This window comes from Xyrauchen texanus, chromosome 35 (assembly GCF_025860055.1).
Source record: "Xyrauchen texanus isolate HMW12.3.18 chromosome 35, RBS_HiC_50CHRs, whole genome shotgun sequence".
Taxonomy (NCBI): domain Eukaryota; kingdom Metazoa; phylum Chordata; class Actinopteri; order Cypriniformes; family Catostomidae; genus Xyrauchen; species Xyrauchen texanus.
The window spans coordinates 22,860,193-22,885,183 of record NC_068310.1 but is presented as its reverse complement, the minus strand read 5'-3'; the positions used below and the strand labels follow the sequence as shown (position 1 = coordinate 22,885,183).

Here is a 24,991-nt window from a genome sequence, read left to right as displayed (position 1 = left end):
TGGTGCTGACTCATTGGCCATGGAAGGCATGGGTGCTGGCTCGTTGGCTGTGGCAGGCGTGGGCTCTGGCTTGTTGGTGCTGACTCATTGGCCGTGGAAGTCGTGGGTGCTGGCTCGTTGGCCGTGGCAGACGTGGGCGTAGGCTCTGGTCGTGGCAGACATAGGAGCTGGCTCGTTGGCTTGGGAAAGGCAACTGTAGATTGACCTCCATGGTCATGAGCACTGGCAGCGACTGGGGAACGACCTCCGTGGAGCATAGTCACAGGAACGGATGAGGCCACAGGCATAGATGCTGGCTCGTTGGTCATGGTATGCATGGCGGCTGGCTAGTTGGCTGTGGACGCTAGCTCATTGGCCGTGTGCGCTGGCTTGTTGGTCATGGCAGCCGTGGGCATTGCTCATTGGCCGTGGAAGGCTTGGACCAAGGAGCCATGGGAGGATTGGATGAGGGAGCAGAAGATGCAGGTTTTGGCTTGGGGTTCCCGCCATAAACCACTGTGTAAAGGGATCCGCAGAGTGTCCAGTGATGATCAGTCGGCGGCATCAGTTCCTTCAGTGCACTATTCAGACCAGACCAGAAAAAAGCCACCAGAGAGTGGTCTGGATAATGCACTAAATTCAACTCTGGGATACTGAGAGCTTTTATCTCTAAAGATTTAAAAACAAATAGGCCAAATTACTTAAATGTTAAGATCACTTTATCCACTAAACTAAACACGGAACAGTAAGACTTACCTTTTTCTTGAACAACTTTAAAATCTGTGTTGACTGACTGAAAGCATTTGTGAACCATTATGGGCACGACTCATGTCTATTATAACCAGGGCCGTGTTGAATATCATTCTGGCTGGCAACCAGGTCCATGGGGAGTAACAATGTCACACTGTTTAGATTCATTACCCATATCTTACTGGGTGGAAGACTATCCCAGTGCTAACGCAACACCCTACATCACGGCTGCATGTCTTCTGTACTTCTTTACTAATGTTTTATTGCATACAAATCATGATTGTCATGTACATGACAATAATATGTCAAGTATGCATACACATATGTAATTTTCAGATGTTTACTGTGAAATTGGGTGCTATACATGTGTTATTACTTATTTATTAACATGTAATAACACACACTTACATTGCTGTAATTCTCATAATTGTATCTGCCCATTCAACCAATCTTATTAGAGATCAAAGGACCACAGAGATTGAGTAGTGGTAGCCACACTTTGTGTTCTGGATAATTTCTGATGACAAAAGCAAAGCTATGTCAGGGTCCATGTGAAAGTCCTCTAAACACATAAATCCCCAGACCTAGAAATTTAATATCCTTCCAGGATAAACCCTGAGTCCTTCAAATGGACACTTTAGAGAAAGCAGTTTACAGAACTGGGAGCTCTTGACAGCACACACACACACACACACACACACACACACACACACACACACACACACACACACACACACACACACACACACACACACACACACACACACACACGTTGGTTTACCTATCATTATGAGGACTTTCCAATAAGGATTTTTATACTGTACAAACTATATAGACTATCCCCTAAACCTTATACAACACCTAAACCTAACCCTCACAAAAAACTTTCTGCATTTTTACATTTTCAATAAAACATTGTTTAATATGTTTTTTAAGCTATTTAAAACTATCCATCACTTTTGGATAAAAATACAATAGCTTTTATCCAAGAGCATAAAAGTGTATCAGTACTTACATTATGTACCCTGGGAATGAAACCCATGATCTTGGCATTGCTACTATAGCGCCATGCTATACCTTGAGCTTCAGGAACACAATAAAACCACTATAAACTAAAACAAAATGCCTTACACAAAACCTTGCTTTTAAATGTCATTGCTGGATTTGAATGACTTCATCAAGCAGATTATATTACATTGAAAACATAGGAAATTCCATATTCTGGAATCTGACCTTGTGTTCCATCTTGAGTAACTTCTTTACTGTGCTTACAGTGGTCAAGTAATAACAAATGAGTTGCAGAGGAACGTGGAACTGAATGAAGAACAAAAGTTCTAAAAGACTCTAAATTAGATCTATCCCCGAGCTCTTTGAACTGTCAGAAGAGATTTATATTCCATTTGAGCAAGGACACATTCTGCATTCCTCAGGAAGCCCTGGGAGATATCAGCATGCATGATCTCAAATAAATCAAACCAGTCAAAGCAGTAGGGGGAAAACATTCTCACAAATGTTAGGGAAAAAACATAATCAGTATTTCTCACTGTGCAAACACATTTCAGATCAATTAAAATTAATTCCTGCATTGTCTCAATATTACTGTGATAAAACCTATAGAACCTATATTTCTATAGTGCTCCCACACAAAATGACAGATCTCTCTTCCCCCCACCCTTTTATTTTAAATTAATGTTTACACTGTAGTTGTCAGCAGTCTGGGAGCATCTCCAGTCTATTTGTTCTGTTCCAAGCAAATTCTCTGTAATCGTGATGAAATGAGTTTGAGCCCCCTTTCCGCCTACATGCATAAGAGACATTCATGGGTGGAACACTTCTCAGTGAGAGCATTTAATATTGCAGAAACGTCTTCTGCTAGCATTGTTCCTTTGAAAACAGATTATAAGCTTGTAGTTTGCAGTATTTGCGATAACTATAATTACATTGGATGGTTTCTGTTCTGTGTGAATTGTGAGAACACTATGTGGGTCTCTGATTCACATTCTCTGATTCACAAAGCGTTACAGTAAATGAACCCCATGAGGGCGAATTCACTAAACTGTTGCGCCTCTTTTGTATGCAATATTTCAGCACAAAACACGCATCTTATTCACTAACCAAACTCTGTCCAACTTAATCTGGAGCTAAATTCACTCAACTAGTGCTGTCATATTTTAATTTCAGTCCCACTTTTGAATTTTAGCTTTTGAGATTGTGTCTCATTTAAAACTCTATTTTCTGCACAATTTACGTCATGCTTTTACCACCAATGAAAAGCAGACAGTAAAAAGTGATGTTTTTGTACATTTTGTACAGTTTCTTTTGATCATGACAGCAGTAATTCATAAAACGATGATCAAATAATAGAGAAGTGTATTATTACTGGGCATATATTTAGGTATGCGATATAGATGAGTGCTGCATTTTAAAGTGCAGATTCAGGTGCCTGCTTTAGAGGTTGACCAATTTAGCATTTATGCATAGGTAAAATTCCTGTATTTTGCACCAATTTATTTATTCTTCTTTCTGGTAATTGGGATTTAAATTGCCCAATCTGGGATTTAATAAGAAAAAAATTCTGCTTTTCCATCGGTTTTTGGCTTTCTTACAGCTTCTTAGTTATCGGTACCAGCAAAGTCCACTATCGGTCAACCTCTAGCCTGCATCACAGTGGTGGAGTGATGCCATTCAGTCCCATTCAAGTATGCCAGATCAAGGTAGTCTGTTGCATCCTCCATAACAAAGCATTCAGAACCGACCCACAAGATCGGAAATTGCACCATGCAAAATGCGTACAGTACTTGGGTGTTTGAGCCATTACTCCATGGTGTTTGCAAAATGTTTGTGCTAAAGCAGAGCAGATAGCATGTACAAATAAACAGCGCAAATTTATAGGCAAAAATCAATACTTTGTGAATTCCACCCCATATTTATATTTCTATGTGATATAAATAAATGTCATTACTCATTTGACCCCTCTTGGACTAATTTCACTTTCTGCTTGTCTCACTGTTTTGACCATCTGTTTGTCCATATTGTGGCCCATAACTTCCGCCTGGCTTTAGACATCACTGCTGGCCTCCCTATCGGTGTGATAATAGCGTGTGGATTGGCACTGCTGTTACTTGCTGCACTGGTCTCCTGGAAGCTGTGCTGGGTTCCTTGGAGGAACAAAGCCCTCTCATCCAGTTCTGCGGCCCTCGCCCCAGACGACTACCTCTCACTTCAGTTACCATCTCTCCTGCCGAGTCCTCAGCCATCTGAGGTCGCTATGGCGACTGAGAAGGAAAAGTATCCCATGGCGTCGATGGGCTTTCTGGAGGCAGCTGTTAAAATAAGCCGCTCATCTCCTGACATCCCTGCTGAGGTACAGCTCTCAATGAGGGAGCACTTTTTGCGCCGTACGCAGCGCATGCAGAGACAGACCACCGAACCAGCATCATCCACCAGGTAACAGATCCAAAATGCATGCAGGAACACACACACATTCTCACACATATTTAAGGATGTTTCCTCAACTATGGGCACTTTTGGCCATGTGAACTTTTAGAAAAGAAGTGCACATCTTAAGACACACTTTTCAGACTCTCACTTTATAAATTTTTTTTCATTTTTCTGAAACATCACAAACATTTTCACCACAATGTCATTTCCACCACATCTGAAATTATGGATTGTGTTTAATAGCGTTCTGTGGTGAAATGATGGTAATGGAAATTTCATTTAAAATTTTTTGGAATAACATGGCAGACTGCTTTGTCTTGCAAAGGGTAATTTCATGGCAAGCTTTTTATGTTTCTAAATACACAGTTAAATAAGATTTTGACACTTTTTGCATATTTTGACAAAATTATTTAGTTCAATTAAGAATTAAAATTAAAGTGATTTTTTTACTGGATTTTCTTTTACTTTTTCTTCATAGATCACATATCATATTTCATTTAAAATGTGCTTTTCACTGACACTTTTGGCTCCTTGATAACCAAGTACACTAACTTTTGATTAATGGCAAAATTGTTGTTGTAATTTGTGTAAAGAATTATGTCAATTATTTTCACACCATGAATATTGAAATGGTTAATAAGGCTTCCTTTAGATTTTCACAGTTTTTTAAATGGAATGTAGCAATTCATATTTGATGATTGATTGAAAACTTACAGTTTAAGTTTAAATGTGTTTTTTATTATTATTTATTTATCAACCTGTTGTTTAAAAGTGACCACAGTTGAAGAAACACCCTCAAACATGTATCTTATAAATATGCGTAATGGAACAGACTCCTGTTCCTGCAGTCATATATAGTCACACATAAACACATTTACACATTTCATTCAAACACTGACATGTATACACCTGAAGGCAATGCAGACTCTGAGCCAAACATCTCTGAATGAAACCACACAATCCAGAAATGGGGACTACAGTTATAGACTCCAACTCAAGTTGCACTTGAGTCACATTTTTATAGACTTCAGATTCGATTCCAGACTCGACCTAAAATGACTTCAGACTTGACTCAACACAAAGGAGTGGGGAATATTTCAAAAACTACTCAAGTCTTTTAACCTAAATTGTATGGTTTTATGACATCTGCGTCACATTTCCCCGTGTGTCATGATCGATTGGACCCTGATGATATTGCATTACATCGCATTGCATATGATATGTCATATTGCATTGCTTGTGTGCGTGTTCTGAGCCTTGTTGAAAAAGACAGTGAGACAAGTGACCTTGAGAAAGACAGTACAAGATAAGTTAAGTCAGTGAAATCATAAAATTAAATAAAATAAATAAGTTTAGGTAGAATCTTATTAGTATCCCATATATTTCAAAGATCATAAAATTATAATAACTTATAATTTTTGAGTATATATAAATATATATGACTCAGACTTCAGATAAAAGACTCGTAACCATCTCTGACACAAACACACAAAGTCAGAACTCATTTTAAGTCAGACCACCATACCTGCATATAACTAGATCTAGTACTTCCCTCTATTTGCAAGCTGGAAGTGACAAAATACTTTCAGTAAGAAAGGCCTCTAAAGGCACCATCAATCACAAGTAGCTCATAACAGAAGAATGTCTCATGGATATTACAGGGCAGGTGAAGTGTAATCTTCTGACAAAACAACATTTGCAAGTTTGGAAATTTGAAAAGTTTATTGCTGACGATGCAAAAATGTAGAACCTGGACTCCAGAAATGTGTTGCTCATGCATACTTGATTAATTGGAAATAGTTCCAGGACACTTAATTAAGGCACAGTACTTGTTCACTCAAAATTAATTGTCATGAATCTTTTGCCCAATAAGAACCCCTTTGACCTAATTGAATTACTTGAAGTAACCCCTGATATTTAAAGTAATGTTAACCTTTCAAATTATAATTCATTTTACATGTTTATTTTTCTTATTATTGTTATATAATGAACATGTACTATTATCTATTGTTCTTTACTTTATTAATTTTTATAAAAAAAATTATTATTTTTTTTTTACCATTGGCATTTCTATCCCAATCATAGACAGTATCGCAGTAGTACAATTTACTACAGCAAAAAAAAAGTGTGGGGGTCATGTCCCCCTTACTTCTAAAAATATTCTTAAGAAATTAAACATTATACTTATATTTTTAAGAAAATTATACATTAGCCTATATTTAAAGTTTTGTCAGCCGTGCAACAAAATAGTAGGTGGCACATATATGACACCTTTAAGACCCATCAGAAGAATCCGTCAACTGGTCGGTTCGGCAGTGAATAGAACACACAAACGGTTAATGTTACATGCCAAGGAGGTACAGCTTTCATCTTGTGCTTTTCAGGACTACAGGGAAAACAATGTCAGGTTAATGAAGGTTACTTTATAAACATGATTGTGTTGCTGATCATGAAAGTAATTATGTTACGTTATACTGTTTAATAGAGAGTAGAGCTTAACTTACTTTTGCATTAACAGTGGCATTTTCTCACCATCAGTCAGTTGCATGAGAGCTCTCTCTCTATCTCTCTCACTCTCTCTCTCTTCCTCTCTTCCTGCACGCACAAGTGTGTGCGCTCTCCTGCAATCGACGGTGAGATAATGGCACTGATGCAAGGTTGGCTAAAAGGAACATTGAAGTGCTTGTTTTAAGTTGTGTTCTTTCTTTTTTATTTTTTTTTATTTGTCAAATGACCAAAAACATTTTGAATTATCCATGTTTTTAAAAATCTGTAAATGACGGAAATATTTTCATACGGTATCTCCATACTCTTTCACAAACGCCGTTTGGGAAACCCTGGTCTAGAGTTATGAGCCATTGTAAATTCAGTCAATAGGATTCTAGTCTTATAGCATTCATATATATTTCATTGGGTTGTAGTTCAGGCTTTCAAACATGCAGGTATCAGCTTCATGACTCAGATTGGACATTAAAATTGTGACTCATCATAGTACCAAAGTTTTTTATTGTACAAAAGAAAACAAATATCTTTAAAGGGATAATTCACCAAGAAATAAAAATTCTGTCATAATTTTCTCAACCTCATATTGTTCCAAACCATTAATTGTGTAGAAATCATGACACAAAGACAGTGCATGTTATATGAGGTTGTGAATCTGCTTAACATCTTGCTGTGTTCCTCAGGTTTGGAACAGCTTGAGGGTAAATTAATGATGACAGAATTTTTATATTTAATCTCTTTTAAATCAACCATTGTAATGTAATAACATTACCATGAACATTACCATTAACAAATATGATGATGAATAAATCGTCTCACAACTTGTCATTATTGGCATCTGCCTAAGTTGCATAGCTTCTAACTGTCATCATTTAACAATAATCCAACTTTCTCCAAACAGTATTTCGCCTAAACTCACTTATTTTTACTCTGTCTCTCCATTTCTCTCCTTTATATTATTTTTCCAGGCATAGCTCCTTCAAACGTCACCTGAACCGTCAGATGCAGGTAGGCAGTCTGGACCTGGGGAATGACTATGATGTGGATGAGCAGCCAACCAGCATCGGCCGCATCAAACCTGAACTCTACAAGCAGACGACGACAGAGAACGAAGATTCAGGCAATAGTCAAAGTGCCAAAAACTGTGGGAAGATAAATTTTTCTCTATGCTATGATTATGAGAATGAGATTTTACTCGTCAAGATACTCAAGGCCTTTGATCTACCAGCTAAGGATCTTTGTGGCAGTTCTGACCCTTATGTCAAGATCTACCTGCTACCAGATCGCAAGCAGAAGTTTCAGACACGAGTCCATCGCAAAACGCTCAACCCAACATTTGATGAGTCCTTCCAGTTTCCTGTACCCTATGATGAGCTGCCTGTCAGGAAACTCCATCTCAGCGTTTTTGACTTTGACCGGTTCTCAAGGCACGATGTAATTGGGGAGGTCACATTGGACAATCTGTTTGAAGTGTCTGATCTCTCAAGGGAGACGTCCATCTGGAAAGACATTCAATATGCTACCTCTGTAAGAAATCCCTGGCATTGTATTGGCCTGACTGTACTGTGATGGTACACTTCAAATTGGCTGGTTTTTATGTGGATTTTTAATGGAGAGGTATAAACCTCTCCATTAAAAATATATATACCTATAAAGGTGTATAATGAGGAAGCTCAGCAGAGATGTTAAAATCAATATACTATAACATAACATAATGTAAAACTATCTTGCCTGGTGCTTCAAGGCTGATATATATTGGTCATCAGTAAATCATTTAACAGTGGTTTGAAAGAGAGCAATGGATCTTATTGAAAACCTCAGCATGTGCTCTTGATACTGCTCTGGTCAGACTGTTTGTGTTTTGTGCAGATAAGCAACTCCATTGACTCTGATTGAAAAGGTTATCCCAAAATGTTAAATTTTGGTCAAATTCTGCCATAATTTACTCACCCTCATGTTGTTCCAAACTTAAATACTGTTATTCTTTTCCCATTAACAACAAATAAGAATGTTTGAATATTTCCACAGCTCTATCCATAAGACAACAATTCACAGTGACCTTGTCTGTCAAGCTCCAAAAAGCACAGAAACACAATATTCGCACATGCTATATTCCAAGTTTTCAGAAACCATAATATAATTTGACCCATACAGTTGTTTAAGGAACAGGCCAAAAGTAATTATTTACTGATAATTTTACCCTCCACCTAAGCTCACAGTCCTTTTTTGTATCCAGACGATGGATGACAAAAATGGCAAATTTTTTTCTTCTGGTTATTTTGAACTGTCATTGCATGGAAAGAGCTGCATAAAAACTCTTCTGATTTGTTCCTCTGAAAGAAATAGTCAAGTCAAGTCAATTTTATTTGTATATCACCTTTCACAACACACATCGTTTCAAAGCAGCTTTACAGAAGATCAGCATTAACAGACGATAAAACTGTAATGTCTATAATGTCGATGAATCATCATTGTGTAATTAGATAAAATATGATTGTTTATCATGTTTAAAAATAAGTAATTAAATATTAATTGTATTAATAACCCCAGTTATTAACCCCAGTTATTGAGCAAGCTGAAAGCAACTGTGGCAAGGAACACAAAACTCCATAAGTTGTTGATTAATGGAGAAAAATAGCCTTGGGAGAAACCAGACTCGCTGTGGGGGCCAGTTCCCCTCTGGCTAACATCATGAATATAATGTAAATATTATTATGTATAGTTAAAGTCATGGTTTAAAATTATTAAATTAAGTAAGTGTTAAGGGTCAGTGTTTGAACATACATTTTGTTTGAACTGTAAGATTAATGACCAATGTCTTTGAAGTCCATCCTGGATTAACTGCAGAAGTTCACATAGGTGCAATTGTCCTTGTTAATTGGCTGATGAATGCTTTTGTTGGCAATTGTTAGTCTATGCATTCCATTTCAAGATCGTAGTCCATCAATAGACAGAGGTGATGCAGGCAGAGATCAGGGATGTGAAACGCAGTTCAACCTGGCCAGTCAACACATTCTCACCCCGACTCGACACATACGGACACTTCGGGCAGTTTCGTCACATAATGACGCGCCGGGTATACCTTTGGCGTAATTTTTCGAGGCGCAGGGCAGTCCCATAGACTTCTATGTATCTCCGCGAACCGGAGCGTGTAGCGTTGAAATGTCATGTCTTGGGTAAGCTCACGCCGCGAACGGGTGGAGAGTCGAGACCGTGATAAATAACAATCAAAAGGAATAGGCTGCAATGGCCCTCCAACTGTTTTTTTATGTTTAAAACACCGGACACGCTGTAAAATGACGCCGTTCTACATATCTCCGAACCGGAGCGTGTAGCGTTGAAATGTCACGTCTCGGGTAAGCTCACGCCGCGAATGGGTCAAGAGTCGAGACAGCAATCAATAAAAATCAAAAGGAATACACTACAATGGCCCTCCAACTGGTTTTTTATGTTTCAAAACCGAACACGTCGTAAAATGACGCCAAAGGTACACCCGGCGCGTTAATAAGCGACGCCAAGGGGTCCTGCCCTAGCGTCCGTATGTTACGAGTTGGGGTGTGAGAATATGTTGGGCCAGTAATTTCGGTGAGGTTCGGTGTGGTCCATCCTAAATCCAAGGTTCAGACAATGGCATATGAAGAATCCCATGTCTTATGGTTGGAGTTGTCATCAGTTCATCCTCTGAAGTCCATCATAATAGACTGAAGTGATGTTTGGCTGGCACCAGCTGCATTTATTCATCATTATTCAGCGACACGTAGCAGTGGAGTCCAACGCAAAGCAGGAAATGTGCTGGATCCAGCCGGTTCTGGTGACCTCAGGATAGAAGTCCCGAGGTTGAGACAGGGAAACAAATAAAATAATATAAGCAAAGATGCCATTCAATTTATTGCAGAGTTATATTCAATGTTTCTGGTTTCTGGTTCCAGCAGACCCAACTAAAGCAGCCTAATTGTGGGTTGGAGGATAAATTAGGTGTATGCCTGGCTAAATAGATGAGTCTTTAGTCTAGACTTAAACTGAGGGAGTGTGTCTGCATTTCGAACATTGTTAGGGAGTTTAGGAGCCAAATATGAAAAGGATCTACCTCCTTTTTGTGGATTTTGATATTCTAGGAACTATTAACAGGCCAGAATTTTGCGATCGTAATGAACGTGATGGAACATAGCGTGGTAGAAGGTCACTTAAGTACTGCGGAGCTAGACCATTCAAAGCTTTGTACGTAGTTAACATAATTTTAAAATTAATATGGAATTTAACAGGTAGCCAATGTAACGATGATAAAATGGGGCTAATATGATCATATTTCTTGGTTCTCGTTAGCACTCTGGCTGCTGCATTTTGAACCAATTGATGTTTATTCATTGATCTTGCTGGACAGATGTCATCGCTCTGCTGCAGAATTTCTATATTATCAACATCATCTCCATATGACAGAATTAAATCTAGCGCATGTTTATGGCGATGAGTTGGTCCTGTTACATTTTGTCTGACTCCAAGAGAGTTGAGAATATCGATAAATGCTAGTCCAAATGTATCATTTTCATTATCTATGTGAATGTTGAAGTCACCAACAATTAAAACTCTATCTACAGTAACTACAAGATCTGATAAAAAATTTGATAATTCACCAAGGAAATCAGAATAAGGCCCGGGTGATCTATACATTGTAGCAAGGACAAAAGACGACAGAGATTTTTTTATTTATATCTGACAGTGTCGCATTAAGCATTATTAGTTAAAAATACTTACATTTATTTCCTGTCCTCTGAGTAACACCAAAAACTTAACTGTAAATTGTAGCAACACCTCCTCCCCTGGAGGGATGGAGTCCGTCTCTCTTTAGCAGGTCAGGTCTACCCCACAAACTCTTCCAATTGTCTATAAATCCTATTTTATTCTTCAGACACCACTTAGACATCCAGCCATTCAGTGACACTAATCTACTATAAACCTCGTCACCACAACGAGCATCGACATCGTTTTTGCAAATTTGCACACCTCTTTAACATTATCTTTAGTGATCTTCGACTGGTGAAACCAGACATCGTTAGTGCCGACATGGATAACAATTTTAGAAATCTATATTTAGCATTAGCCAGCACTTGTAAATTTGATTTGATATCAGACGCTCTTGCCCCCAAAATGCAATTAACAGTGGCTGGAGTCTCTATTTCCACGTTCCTTACAATAGAATCGCCAATAACAAGGGCTCTTTCAACATGATTCTCAGTGTATCACTGAGTGGGGAGAATTGATTGGAAACCCTAACAGGAACGGGAGAGTGGTGTCTCTTTGCTGAGTGAGTATGTCACCCAAATGCCCTGCTGCAGGGGCTCTACGGCCGGAACCAAAGTATGTATGTTGCTCTCTGTACTAATCGCATCCGAAACAGTATCTACCGGCTTCTCTTTCTCACTGACCTCCACTAGCGTTCGGATGCAAGTCTCTAACTCATGAACCTTCTCCATCAGCCTGACTAATTCTTTATATTTATCACATGTAAATCCCTCACTGCTGACGGAGGAGGCTATTGTAAACATGTGACATGCAATGCAGGAATAAATAACATGAGCGGATGCCATGACTTACTGCAAATTGTTTGTTGTTGGTTGTTCCCGAGCGGTGAGGGGTTGAGATTGTTGTAAATCCCTCACGCAATTGTTTGATGTAATTGGTTGTTCTTGATAAGTGGTGCTTTGAGATCGATGCTATTATCTGTGTACCGCAGAGGAGAAAAAACGGGTGCGCACTGAACAAAATGCACGCAGTTTAATCGCAATAAAAATAGAACGTGGATGTAGGTGGAATATGCGCACAGTTAAATCACGATAAGATAATAATACGAGGGAAAACCCGATGCGTGCTTAAAAATGGCAGATGTTAAGGATTAAAGGCTGAAAACAGATATATAAGCGATGCTAAAAAACTAGCAGGCCACAAACACAGACTATAGCTAGGTGCCAGCAGCAACAGGTAAATTACATGCAGATGAAACAGTAGAAAAGCGGAAATAACCGCATTCAGGTTTGGAACGACATGTGGGTGAATAAATAATGTCAGGATGTTCCTTTTTAAGGTGTCCTATTATTTTAACTATATTACAAAAAAATAAGCCCATTAGATTCATCAATGCATGCTACAAAATGTAAATTAGCTTGTTTTGTCATTGACATGGTCTGCTCAAATGTACTCACAGCATTCCGCACTCTTCTTCACCTGCTAAATAGCAAAAGGCAAGAAAGCCAAATGAATGAGCATCCAGGGATCTTCCCTCATTATCACACAGATAAGGTGGTAATTGACAGGTGAAACTGATTGACACATGCTGGTTGTGTGTTTGGACAAAGTAATTGCCTATTTTTCCATAATGGCCACTAATAATGGGTGCTGCCAATCACAGCAGTTCAATCACAGCATGCTTAAAGGTGGACATATTAAATGCTGAAGTTAAGCTCCAAAGCTAAGGTCATCTGAGGTTACTTGAACCCTTAAAATGGCAGACAAAATCAACTCCAACTGGCCTTCAGTGGTCTTATTTCTCTCTCATTTCTAGATTTAAAACTATCCTCAGAGGAGCAATTCAATAAACCTGTGCTTATTGCTTTTGTGGCAGGAAGCCGGCTGCACCTTGAACAATAGCACACATTTTATTGAACTTGGCAGGTCATTTATATTTGGAACGTAGGGCACATGTTCTCAGAACTATCAAAATTGTTGATGCCAGAAGACAGTAAACATGTTCCAGAAGACACGTCAGGTGGTCATTGTAAGGAGAACCTGGCAGAGGAGGATATTTAAACTCAGTAACTTAATAGTGACAGTATATAATTTCTGGCTCACCAGCATAACCTAATGGAATTGCAAAAATAATTATTTTTTTCAATGATGTTTCCCAAACACTCCCCTTATCGGTCATTTGAATTTTTATTTTATTTTTTTTTCATTTTTCATTTTTATTTCACACAAGCTGAATAGGACCAATAGAACCAAAGTTTATCTGTGTACCTCCGCCCCCCACACACACATACACATTTTACAGCTATATACTGTCAATGCTAGCATTTGACTCATCCATCAACCCACTAGCCTCCCCTAGATAATACTGAAGTGCAACCAACTAATAATCACCTTAGAGGGCTTGAGAAACATTAAGCCACATGTACTGGAGTCGTGGGATATGTCCATCCAAGAGAGGCTTACTGAGCTCATTTAAAGTGATTAATATTTACACTAATCTTAATACTGCTGAAGGGATGAAGCAAACTCCACCACCATGAGATAACTTGTCGCTGTCCCTATGAATTGCTTTTCTTCTCTTGATATCGTTACTGGATAAGTTTGTTTTATCCAGGTAAACCTGACCCAAGCAGACAAGTTTGTATAAGCTGTGAGTCATTTATGGCTCATGCACAATAGCTTAGCCCTGACTGAAATGTTAAGGATTGCTGATGTTTAAGTAATGGTTTGCTGGAGTGGTGTCCAGGAGAGCAACACGACTTAAGATTATCGGAACAGCTATATTGTCACTGTGGCTATATAGCTGTCCAAACAGTCAGGGGCGTAGCAGTCATTTTAAAAGGGGGGTGGGGGGGTCACAGCTGTCAGGAGGTGGCTCACACAGACCCAATATTTACAGTGCAGTATTAATATATAAAATTATATTTTAATACATAAGTATGACATAAATATTAATGTAATATATACATTTTGTCAACTGCACACCAAAGTAGAGGTAAAAAACAGGAGATGATATTAAAAATAGCTTCACATATTTAAAACAGATCTTGTAATCTGATTAAATTGTCAAAAACAACCAATCAAACTATTACCTCACAAAAATAATATAAAAACCATAACTTAAAATAACTTGATATAAACCACTTACAATGTGTGCTTAAAAGAAGAATTGTCCTTACTTTTTTCCCGCAGTGCATTTCACATGCTGCCAATCAAGAACAATATGCTGATAAATAACTCCCATTTGTGAGTTCCTCATCTCTAGATTATTAATTTAGATCAACATCAAAGCAGAAAAAAAAAAAAAATTAAAAAAAAAATCAATGAGAATTGTTGAAAGCAACTTAGAAATTAAGGGAGCCACATTGATTAGACTGACATGTTTTGGCTCATGAAACTCACATGTGAATGGCTGGATGGTTGCTCAATCAGCTCAAAGTAACAAAACAGAATACTGTATATAAATCCACCATTTGTACTCGATATGGGTTTATCTTGAAAAAGTGCGGGGGACAAAATCACCTTTTTAAAGAGCATGGAAGTCCCCCACATCCCCTGCGGCTGCTACGCCCTTGCAAAGAGTACTCCCTGAGACATGGATATTGAGTCACAGGCTTATTAAATCCAACCATTTACCATATCTATGAAACCATGGAAAAGTCACTGACATCTTATTGACGTAGGATCTTTCTATGTTCAGCCATAGTGCAGACACAAACATAAATAATTGCTGATCGGCACTACTTCAGTGGTGTAAGCCAACATGAATCATAAAGATCAAGGTCTGTGACTCATAGCTCAGGCAATAGTCACAGAAGTTTTAGCCTGCTGAACAATAATAATTGAAATTACGTTAGAGTTTTGTTGGGCTAGTACACTCTGAAACATTAAAACTGTATTTGTTGCATAACATAGATCTTCCTAAGCTAGAATAAAAACAAGAGTTTATACCCAATAATAACACTTTTTGTAATTATTAGCACCAGTGTTGGGGAAGCTCCTTTAAAACTGTGTCTTCCCAAGCTATTAGCTTCTCTTTTAAAGTAGCTAAACTACAGTCATGCTACTCTTCAAAAAAACATAAAAAAATAAATGAGTTAGCCACATTACAATTTAATTAACAAAAAGTGGCTAATTATACTGAAAATATATATATAACATATATATATATATATATATATATATATATATATATATATATATATATATATATATATATATATAACAAATCAGATAATGCTAATTCATTCTGCATTCAGAGCTTTTGAAGACTTGATATAAAATATGGTGAAAACATTAAGTTGAACAAATCTATACTAAATATAAATGAATAAAACTAAAATTCACCTTATTTTATATTACGGAGTCAAAATATAGTGATAAATGGCAGCATTTCACTGCCATTCATTCATCCATCCATCCATCCATCGTCAACCGCTTATCCTGTGCCATTCATTCATATAATATACAATTTTGTCCCAATTTTGTGAATTGTGGCAAAGTCCGTTTAGCTGCATGGCATCTTAAAACAATTAGTGAATCGTTTATGTGAAAAAAACGTATTTAAATGGATCGTTCGAATGAACTGATTCATTATAAAGTTATTCAGGTTGTAGTCCAAAAACCCGGAAGAGAATTAGCATTTATGACCCATGGATTCCCTATTTTTTTATAATGTCAGTTTTGGATTTATGAATAAAATAAGCTCTGCAGTAAAAATTACTTAATGATACTTTGACGGTTTGTTCTACAACTTAAATTACATACAGTCATACCTTTTGAATCCACCATGTTTTTATTATTGTTGTTGTTTTTAAGTATGTTTCTAACAAGTTTCTCGATAAGGACTATGTAAAGGGGTTAAAAGGGAAATGAGGAGGCGAGAACCGGCTTGACAATATAAATAAAGTTTAATTATAAACTTAAACAAAAACACACAAAAATAAACACATACAGGGCAGCTGCCATAGTTCTCTCTCTCTGTCGAACTGCCATCTATGGTCGCCTTTATCCCTCGCTCGCCTCATCAGGCTGATTGTGGTCCTGGCCCCGCCCTCCTCCGTGCTATGGACTACAATTTATTTTAGGCACACACACACACACACACACATGGGTTGTGTGCAGGGCTGGACTGGTAATCTGGCATACCGGGCATTTTCCAGGTGGGCCGATGCACATTGGGGCCGTTCAAGGGCGGACTTGCCATCGGGAGAACCGAGCGGGCCGGTGGGTTGGCCGTGAAAATGGCCGAATGGGCCACGATAAGCTAAAATGAGCTGCCGCTTTATGCACAATGGACCACAAACCGGTGCCGCGATATGCAGAAAAGGACAGCGAAACCCCCTCTCCACTCAACTTTTGGGCCAGTTGCCATGTAAATTCCCGGGCCGATTTCTCTTCCCAGTCCAGCCCTGGATGTGTGTTTGGGATACTGTAGTTGTAGTCCTTATTTAGCAACTTATTAGCAACATACCTTTTTTTTAAATACACGTGCAAAGTTTGAATGCGTAAATCTGCTAAAGGTTCATTTTGACAGTGATTAAGAGGACATTAGCATATAGATGACTTCAAAGCTTGTAGACATGAAAAAAGTCATAAAGATCCAATTTAGATTTCATGGGATCTTTAAAGCTACACTATGTAACAACATCTAGTGGATGAAGCATAAAGCTGCAAGTTACTTAAAGAGGAACACTGTTTTGGTAATTGACCTTATTCACGCTAGCGTCATCTTTGATTTTTATTGGGAATTACAATGTTGCGGTGAGGGATACACTTACAGTCTCTTCAGTGGTCTGTGCAGCAGTTTAAAGTTTTTTTGGATCATTCCTCCAACAAAACATTGATCAAATATCTGTCCAAGAACATTCAGTATACAAAGAACTCCAGACAACATGAGTTTTGGAAAATCAGCTTTATACAGCTTCATACCGTTTGTGTTATCTATCCCTCACAGCCTCGTTGTCATTCCCATTAAAGATCTAAGATGGCGCTAGCGTGAATAAGGTATATTACGTGAGTTGTGCTTCAGCTCTGCTCTTCTCCAGGGATGAATCTGATGGTTTTAGGCATACCGGTGTACCCATGGCTACAGGTGATCACCTTATCAGAGCAAATGTCACTAACGACATCAAATCTTGACCCCTCCCCTACAAAAGTTATTAAAAAAAGTAAAGAAAGAAAGAAAGAAAGAAAGAAAAATATGGATATCCAAAAATATGTCTTTTTTTATTGAAAATGTAGTGGTATTAAAAGAAATAATGTTACAAAAGTTAGGCAATGCTGACATTAGACATAACGATTGCTAGTCATATCAGATATGGTCAAATGGTGGAAACTATTATAACTTAGCTAGCAGGATGTTTTAGGCAAATAGACCTTGGTAGAAAGTGGTTAAGAGACTGGCATTGTTACCAACACAAAGCAAACATTTTACACTGTCCTTAATCGAAGAACTGCAGTACCACAACCCATAATAACATGCCCTATTAGAGTGGCTAACACTATCTAATGAACTACTGCGCTAGTGTTAGAGAGCTACCTGGCAAACTATCTATCCAAAAAAATATCATATCTGTCAAGTAAGAAAAAGTAATCTCTGGGATAGTTTAAAATCCTTTTTGGAGATGGCGCCAAACGTGGTTTGGAAGACAAATTTTTACTTGCGCATTACTGAAATGTAGTTTATTTCTACAAAAAATTTAAAAAACAGACATAGTGTAGCTTTAAGGCTTTTTCAGGATTTAATGTGTGCCCAAAGCAGTGGAAGGTGCAGCATCTTCTCTAAAAATAGTACATGTGGCTTTTACAGTACATTACTGCACAATTACTCTGTTTTTACCTCACTGATTCTCTTTAATGGAAAAGGTGACCTGTATAGAAGAGAGTGCCAATACATCATGTTGTTACATTGATTTCTGTGTTTTTGTGTGCATGTATACCTATCTGACAGGACAGTGTGGACCTGGGAGAGATCATGTTCTCACTCTGCTATCTGCCTACAGCAGGGAGATTAACACTCACAGTCATCAAGTGCAGGAACCTTAAGGCAATGGACATAACAGGATACTCAGGTAGTGTTTCTAGCACTCACAACACAGCTGCCTTTAAGCATCCATATACAAGAGATTAGTAACATTTTAAGGCATTTCTCCATTTCCTTGAAAACATTTCATGAGATCAGGCTGGTTTTCTCATATGATTGGGTCAAAAAGTCTGAGAGACCACACTGAAAAAAAGAAAAGAAAAAGAAAAAATAGGATTAAAATCCTTTTTGAAACTTGTTTAAGATATTAGAAAAATGTCCAACAAATAAACATTATACTGTAAATTGAAGAATAAATATTTAAGGTTTTGCACTATTTCTCTGTCACCCAAAAATGAAAATTATGTTGTCATTTACTCACCCTCATGTTATTACAAACTCAACTGACTTACATTCTTTTGGAGACATTTGGCACAATGTTAGCCTCATTTGGTTTCCATATAATGAAAGTGAATGGGGAGTGAAACAATCAATCTGCTTTCTATGTTAACTCCATAAGGTTGTACTGAAGGTCAGATTTCCTGGTTTCCAATAAAGCATACATATAACATGGATTATCAGGTTTTGCACAAACTTGTGGATTCCATGCCAGCTCGAGTGCATGCTGTCATTAAACCAAATACTTATAAACTATAATATTCATGTTCATTTTTTAATTACAATTTTCACTTAAAATATTTGTTATAACTCACTAGTGTTTTCAGACTTTTGGACCCCACTGTATATTGTTAACACATTTCCTACATATTTAAATCAATGTTTCATATTACACATTTCTTGGTATTGGTTCCATTTGAATTGTTCATAAAACAAATAGTCAGTGAAAGATTTAAAATGAAGCAGCATTCTGAATTTGATTAAGTGAGCAATTTTAAGCTCCAATAACATTAATATCTAACACTGTCATGGTTTTGTCTTTTAATTATATTTCCCAAACCAGACGAAGTAAACTTATTCCATTGCAGTGAAACTGAATTTGTATGCGCTGGATCATATCTATTAAGAAGTGCTCCAAGCAAATTTGGTGTCAGAAAACTGTTCTTTTCATCTGATTTGTTCTGCCCGAGCTGGAATAGTTTATGGCTTACTAATACACAGGCATAATAGATTAGACAAATCATGCGATGCTGAAGAAGTAAGGAAATCAGTATGCAGCCCTCTTGTCAGAATCAGCACTCAAGTCATTTCATTTTAGCACTAAATTGCAACGGCCATCCATTCACTGAATATTAAGGTGGCCCAATGAAGATACTCAACATTCATTTCTAATCTCCTCATATGATTGTCACATCATAAAGCTATTGTTAAAGGATTAATTAGTTTAAGAAAGTATTACTGAAATAAGTTTAAAGATAAAATACATGTTTAGACTGCAAATGTGATATTTACCCTCTGGTACATGTCAATACACTGGACAGATCTTTTTAACCTTTCATGGTGTGATGTTAAATCGAAATTGCCATGAGTGATTCATTTTGATCCTTCTCAATAACTCTATATGACTGTCCCTTTTATATGTGATTGTGTTTCATATTTATGACAACATCAATTCAGCATGGCTGACAAAGGTTCTCATGCACCAAGTATCTGGAATATTTACCATAATCAATGCATAGTTGTGTAGGTTATTTTTTTGGAGAAAAAGGAATGATAATACTTAATATTCAGATTTGACCATGTGTCAGTGTTACAATCTATATATAAATGATGGCAGTGTTTTCTCTGAGCAGATCCCTATGTGAAAGTATCTCTCATTTGTGATGGGAGACGTTTGAAAAAGAAGAAGACTACAACAAAGAAAAACACCTTGAATCCCACCTATAATGAGGCCATTATCTTTGACATCCCTCCTGAGAGCATGGACCAAGTCAGCTTGCACATCTCTGTCATGGACTATGACCTGTATGTAACACAAACAGTTTTCACAAATTTTTACATTAAATGCAACAATTTGAATGCTTCTGACATTTAAACGTGTATAACTCATTTAATGCATAAACCTCAGTGTAAACAGCATAAGGCATAAGGTTTTCCATGACTGTGAAACATGATACATTAACTAAGTGGCTTTCAACTGGTTTTGCTTCAGGAAACAGATTTATACTAGACAAAAAAATGCAAAATTGTTTTATTCAAAAATGACCCTAAAATAAAACATAGCAATTTATGAATATTACCATAAAGAGCATATGGCACAACAATGTAAAATTATAAACATATAGACTGAGTGTTTGGTTTGTTCATGACTAGGCAGTCATAATTGATCATTTACTGCACAAAAGACTATATGGTCAACACAACACACTCTTTTTTGTTTACTTTTATGGGGTGTTTATTTGCACACTGGTGTAAATAGCATCTGCCACACAGTGCAGCTATTTGCTCCCCAATAGTCTGGTGAAAGCACAGGAATGCAAACTAGACAATAGTTGTTGCTGCTGTGCATGCAGTGTAAAGACGATGTGATTATGTAGTGATGTCCTAGTGACTACGGTTCGATTCCAACTTTTGTCCACTCTTTTTTCTCATCCGATTTCCTATTTGCACTCTTAATATTTCCTTTAATACTACTTAAAATAATATATAAAAATTGCTTGTTTAGACTGTATCACTGTATTACTATAGTAGTATTGTAGAAACCATGTTTTTTGGCAGAAACCATAGTTTCAATGCAATTAACCATGGTGTTCCTGCAGTAATATGGAGGTAAATTAATTTCTTACATTTATACAATGTTTTTCTTGGCACTCAAAGTGCTTTACATAGTATGGGGGAATATCCTCAACCACCACCAGCGTGCAGCGTCCACCTGATGTTGCGACGGCAGCCATAGTGTGCCAGTACACCCTCCACATACCAGCTATTAATGATTGCTATTAAAATAATGAAATTATTTTACCACAAAAAAGTTACTGTAAATTTACAATACAATACCATGATGGTTACTGTAGTAATATAAAGGTTCTTTTTCTGAGGTAAGTTTAAGGTTAGGTTTAGGGGTAGGGGTTAATGTATTGTGTCTGTAGGACTCTAAATAAACACAATCAACACACTGCAGTGATGCCCATATAATGTAGGTTAGTATTTAAATATGGGTGCAATTAGTATAACATTGTTTGCACCAGGGATGTGGTGCAAATAATATCTGCCACTATTTACACTGGGGTGTAAATTTCATAAACCATTATTTTCACTAGGCTGCAAATAGCATCTGCCTTATTTTTATAAAATGTGAAACTGTATAGTCTGGGTCATATTTTCTTTTGCCTAGGGGTTTACATTTTGAATAATTTCATTTAAATTTAGTTGGGTTTTTTCCCCTTCTGTTTGAAACCGTATTAGAGCAGACCAGAGACCATTTTTGGGCCGTGACCCACCAGTTGTACAATCTGTACACATATATTAGAATAGCATGAGCAACTGTCTGAATTATCAAATGGTACATTGCTTATGTAGGAGAATGAAAAGGTCAGGTGTCAGAGCATACAATGCTCACCTCTCTACAGGCAAGGACAGAGAGAAAAAACAGGTGCTTATATTTTACACCACATTTTCAACTCTCAAGTAGTGTGTTTGTGATTTGGTCTGGGGTATAGAGGATTTCCAAGACAAGAACAAACACACCGTTAGATGACATGGTGGGAAGTGATATTTCACAATTTCATTTAGTGGATTAACATAAAGGACTCACATAAAGTTCAGTGCCACTGAGGTAAATGTATCCTGATGTATTTCCTCTGCAGCACTTAAACGCTTCTCTCTAAATCACAAACAAACATCCACATATCTGAATTAAAAAAAACAGCAGTATGTCATCCAGTATAACATGCAAACAAACCGAAAAAGGATGTTTTGGGGTCATATTGTCTTTCTTGTAAATCCCCATTACTGGGTGAAATACAGTGGCTCCAAAAAGTGTTTTGACACTTAAGCCACACAAAAAATATATGAAAATGTTTTTATTGTAAAAAATGAAATATCAAAGCAAAAGGCATTTATTTATAAGGAAATTTAGCAAAAACACACACTAACAAGCACACAATTTTTTCAAGTATTTTACAAAAGAATTATGCTAGGTTTCAAGTAAAAAAATAAATAAAAAAAAGATACATTGTTCAAAATTAGGACAAGGACTATATTTGTTTTTCAAACTTAGCGGAACATGTGATAAACTACTGTACACCTGTGGTTACTCTGCTGGGACGCCTGTGTGGACATAAGGGAAATTGACATAAATGGATAGTTCACCCAAAAATGAAAATTCTCTCATCATTTAATCACCCTCATGCCACCCCAGATGTGTATGACTTTCTCTCTTCTGCAGAACACAAATAAGGATTTTTAGAACAATATTTCAGCACTGATGGTCTATACAATGCAAGTGAATGGGTGTCAACATTTTTAAGCTCCAAAAATTACATTTAGCCATCATAAAAGTAATCCCTTCTACTTTTTGAGGTTTTTTAATCCATATATGCAGAAGTAATATGATAGATTAGGCTGAGAAACAGATCAATATTTAAGTTCTGCGATATGCATGAATAATGTAAATAATCAAAAACACAAGAAGAAGAATGTGAAAGTTAAAGTGGATTTAAATATTGATCTGTTTCTCATCCACACCTATCATATCACTTCTGAAGATATGGATTTAACTACTGGCGTCTTATTGATTACTTTAATGCTGACATATGTGATTTTTGGAGCTTCAAAAGTTTGGCACCCATTCATTTGCATTTTATAGACCAGAAGAGTTGAGAAATTATTTTAAAAATCTTAATTTGAGTTCAGCAGATGAAAGAAAGTCATACATATTTTCATACAACATAAGAGTTTTTTTGGGGGGTGAACTATTCCTTTAATACATCCATTAAAAATTACTTTGTGACCAGTTGGTTAAAAGTAATTGCAGAAAAGTCTCAGAAATCCTAAGTAAAGCTCTTGCATAATTTGTTTACAGATGCCTTATGTTTGATATTTTATTGTCTAATGCAATTAAATTCATAAATTTTGAAGTGCCTAAAGTGTCCAAATACTTTGTGAGGAAACGTTATGTGCAAAAGAGCAGTATGGTTGTACTGACAGGCAAATACATGTAATTTTCTGGAAAACAAAAAGTGTTTGAATGCTGAACAACAGTCATGTTTGAAAAGTGTATTTTGTTGTCTGTGGTCTCTTTCTCAGTGCCTACTTCAAAATGGGCACTTGACAACTTGCTTTAGTATAATAGCTGTTTAGTTGGGTTCTGCTTGGGTCATTTTGATCATGCAAACTTGGTTATGCAACATTATTCATTGTCAGTGGGGATGTACTTATTTGGGTCACTCAGGTTACAATTATACCTTATTTCAAAACCATAATAAAATGTGTTTTTTCTCTTCCTTGCAGGGTGGGCCATAATGAGATAATTGGTGTGTGTCGTTTAGGTTGTGGTGCTGAAGGTTTAGGTAGGGACCACTGGAATGAGACGCTCGCCTACCCCCGTAAGCCAATTGCACACTGGCATCCCCTGGTGGAAACCAAGAAATCAGAAAAAGAGGTAAGTCACCCCCTGAATATAATACAAATATAATAAAAACACAAATGTGAATACTGAACATAAAAAGTGAAAATATTCAGCAGAAAATTGGGGGGCAGATTAAAAAACCTTGAGATTCAGTGTTTATATAAATCTAGGAACTGTTTCAAACGCAAATGGCATTGCCAGAGTCTATTTCTGACCTGTTGCCAATCTCCCTTTGTAAACATTCAAATCCCTCTAGCCACTTCCTCATATTTGCATGAGTGGAATATGTCAGTGCTGGTTTTAATTTACACACTGAAATGCTATTCCTTCTTCTGACCTGTAGTCAAGAGTTAATCATCAGAAATCAACATTTTCAAAGAGAACTCCTCTTCTGCTGTATTAAGGGGATATATTTCAACCGCAGTGCTTTATAATGTAGTCCTGTGTGCCATTTTGTTGCAAAATATTTAGTTAAACTGCATTTTAAAACTATGTGTTTGATGTAGATTGACTCTACTTTGTAAAAAGTGCTAACATGCAATTGTTACCCTAAAATTATTAGCCTAAAATTGATTTTGGTGGTTTGCATAAAACCAGTTAATTTTGATGTTACCATATGAAGCACATTTATATATACCGTATATTTATATATATACACACACACACACACACACACACACACACACACACACACACACACACACACACAGTAGTATCTGTTGTATCATTTGTTTTGAGTCATTGTTTTTGAGAAATACATATCTGATTATTTAATAAATTAGATAATCTGATAATCTGATAGATAATCTGATCATATCAATGTACACTGTAAAATGTTTTGTTGAATAACTTAATATGTCCTTCACATGGTAACATATAAATTAACTGGTTTTATTCATAAATCAACCTGATCAACCTGATTTAGGCTATGCTAACAAAATGAATTTTTAGGGTTCGATCAAGTAGAAATAGATCCTTTAGTTAGTAATTGCTTGTGTAACATTTGCAGCGCTTGTAGCTTGGCAAGT

General features: G+C 37.0%; 1 protein-coding gene across 1 annotated transcript in view; it reads left to right on the top strand.

The window, feature by feature from the left end:
* The window catches only part of syt6a (synaptotagmin VIa), a 72,472-nt gene that overhangs the window by 44,606 nt on the left and 2,875 nt on the right, over nt 1-24,991 (top strand). Inside the window, exons 2-6 of the mRNA XM_052106175.1 lie at nt 3,792-4,176; nt 7,641-8,199; nt 18,365-18,485; nt 20,188-20,359; nt 23,846-23,996. Coding sequence (XP_051962135.1) covers nt 3,998-4,176; nt 7,641-8,199; nt 18,365-18,485; nt 20,188-20,359; nt 23,846-23,996 — 1,182 coding nt within the window. The 5' untranslated portion in view covers nt 3,792-3,997. The remainder of the gene's footprint in view (nt 1-3,791; nt 4,177-7,640; nt 8,200-18,364; nt 18,486-20,187; nt 20,360-23,845; nt 23,997-24,991) is intronic.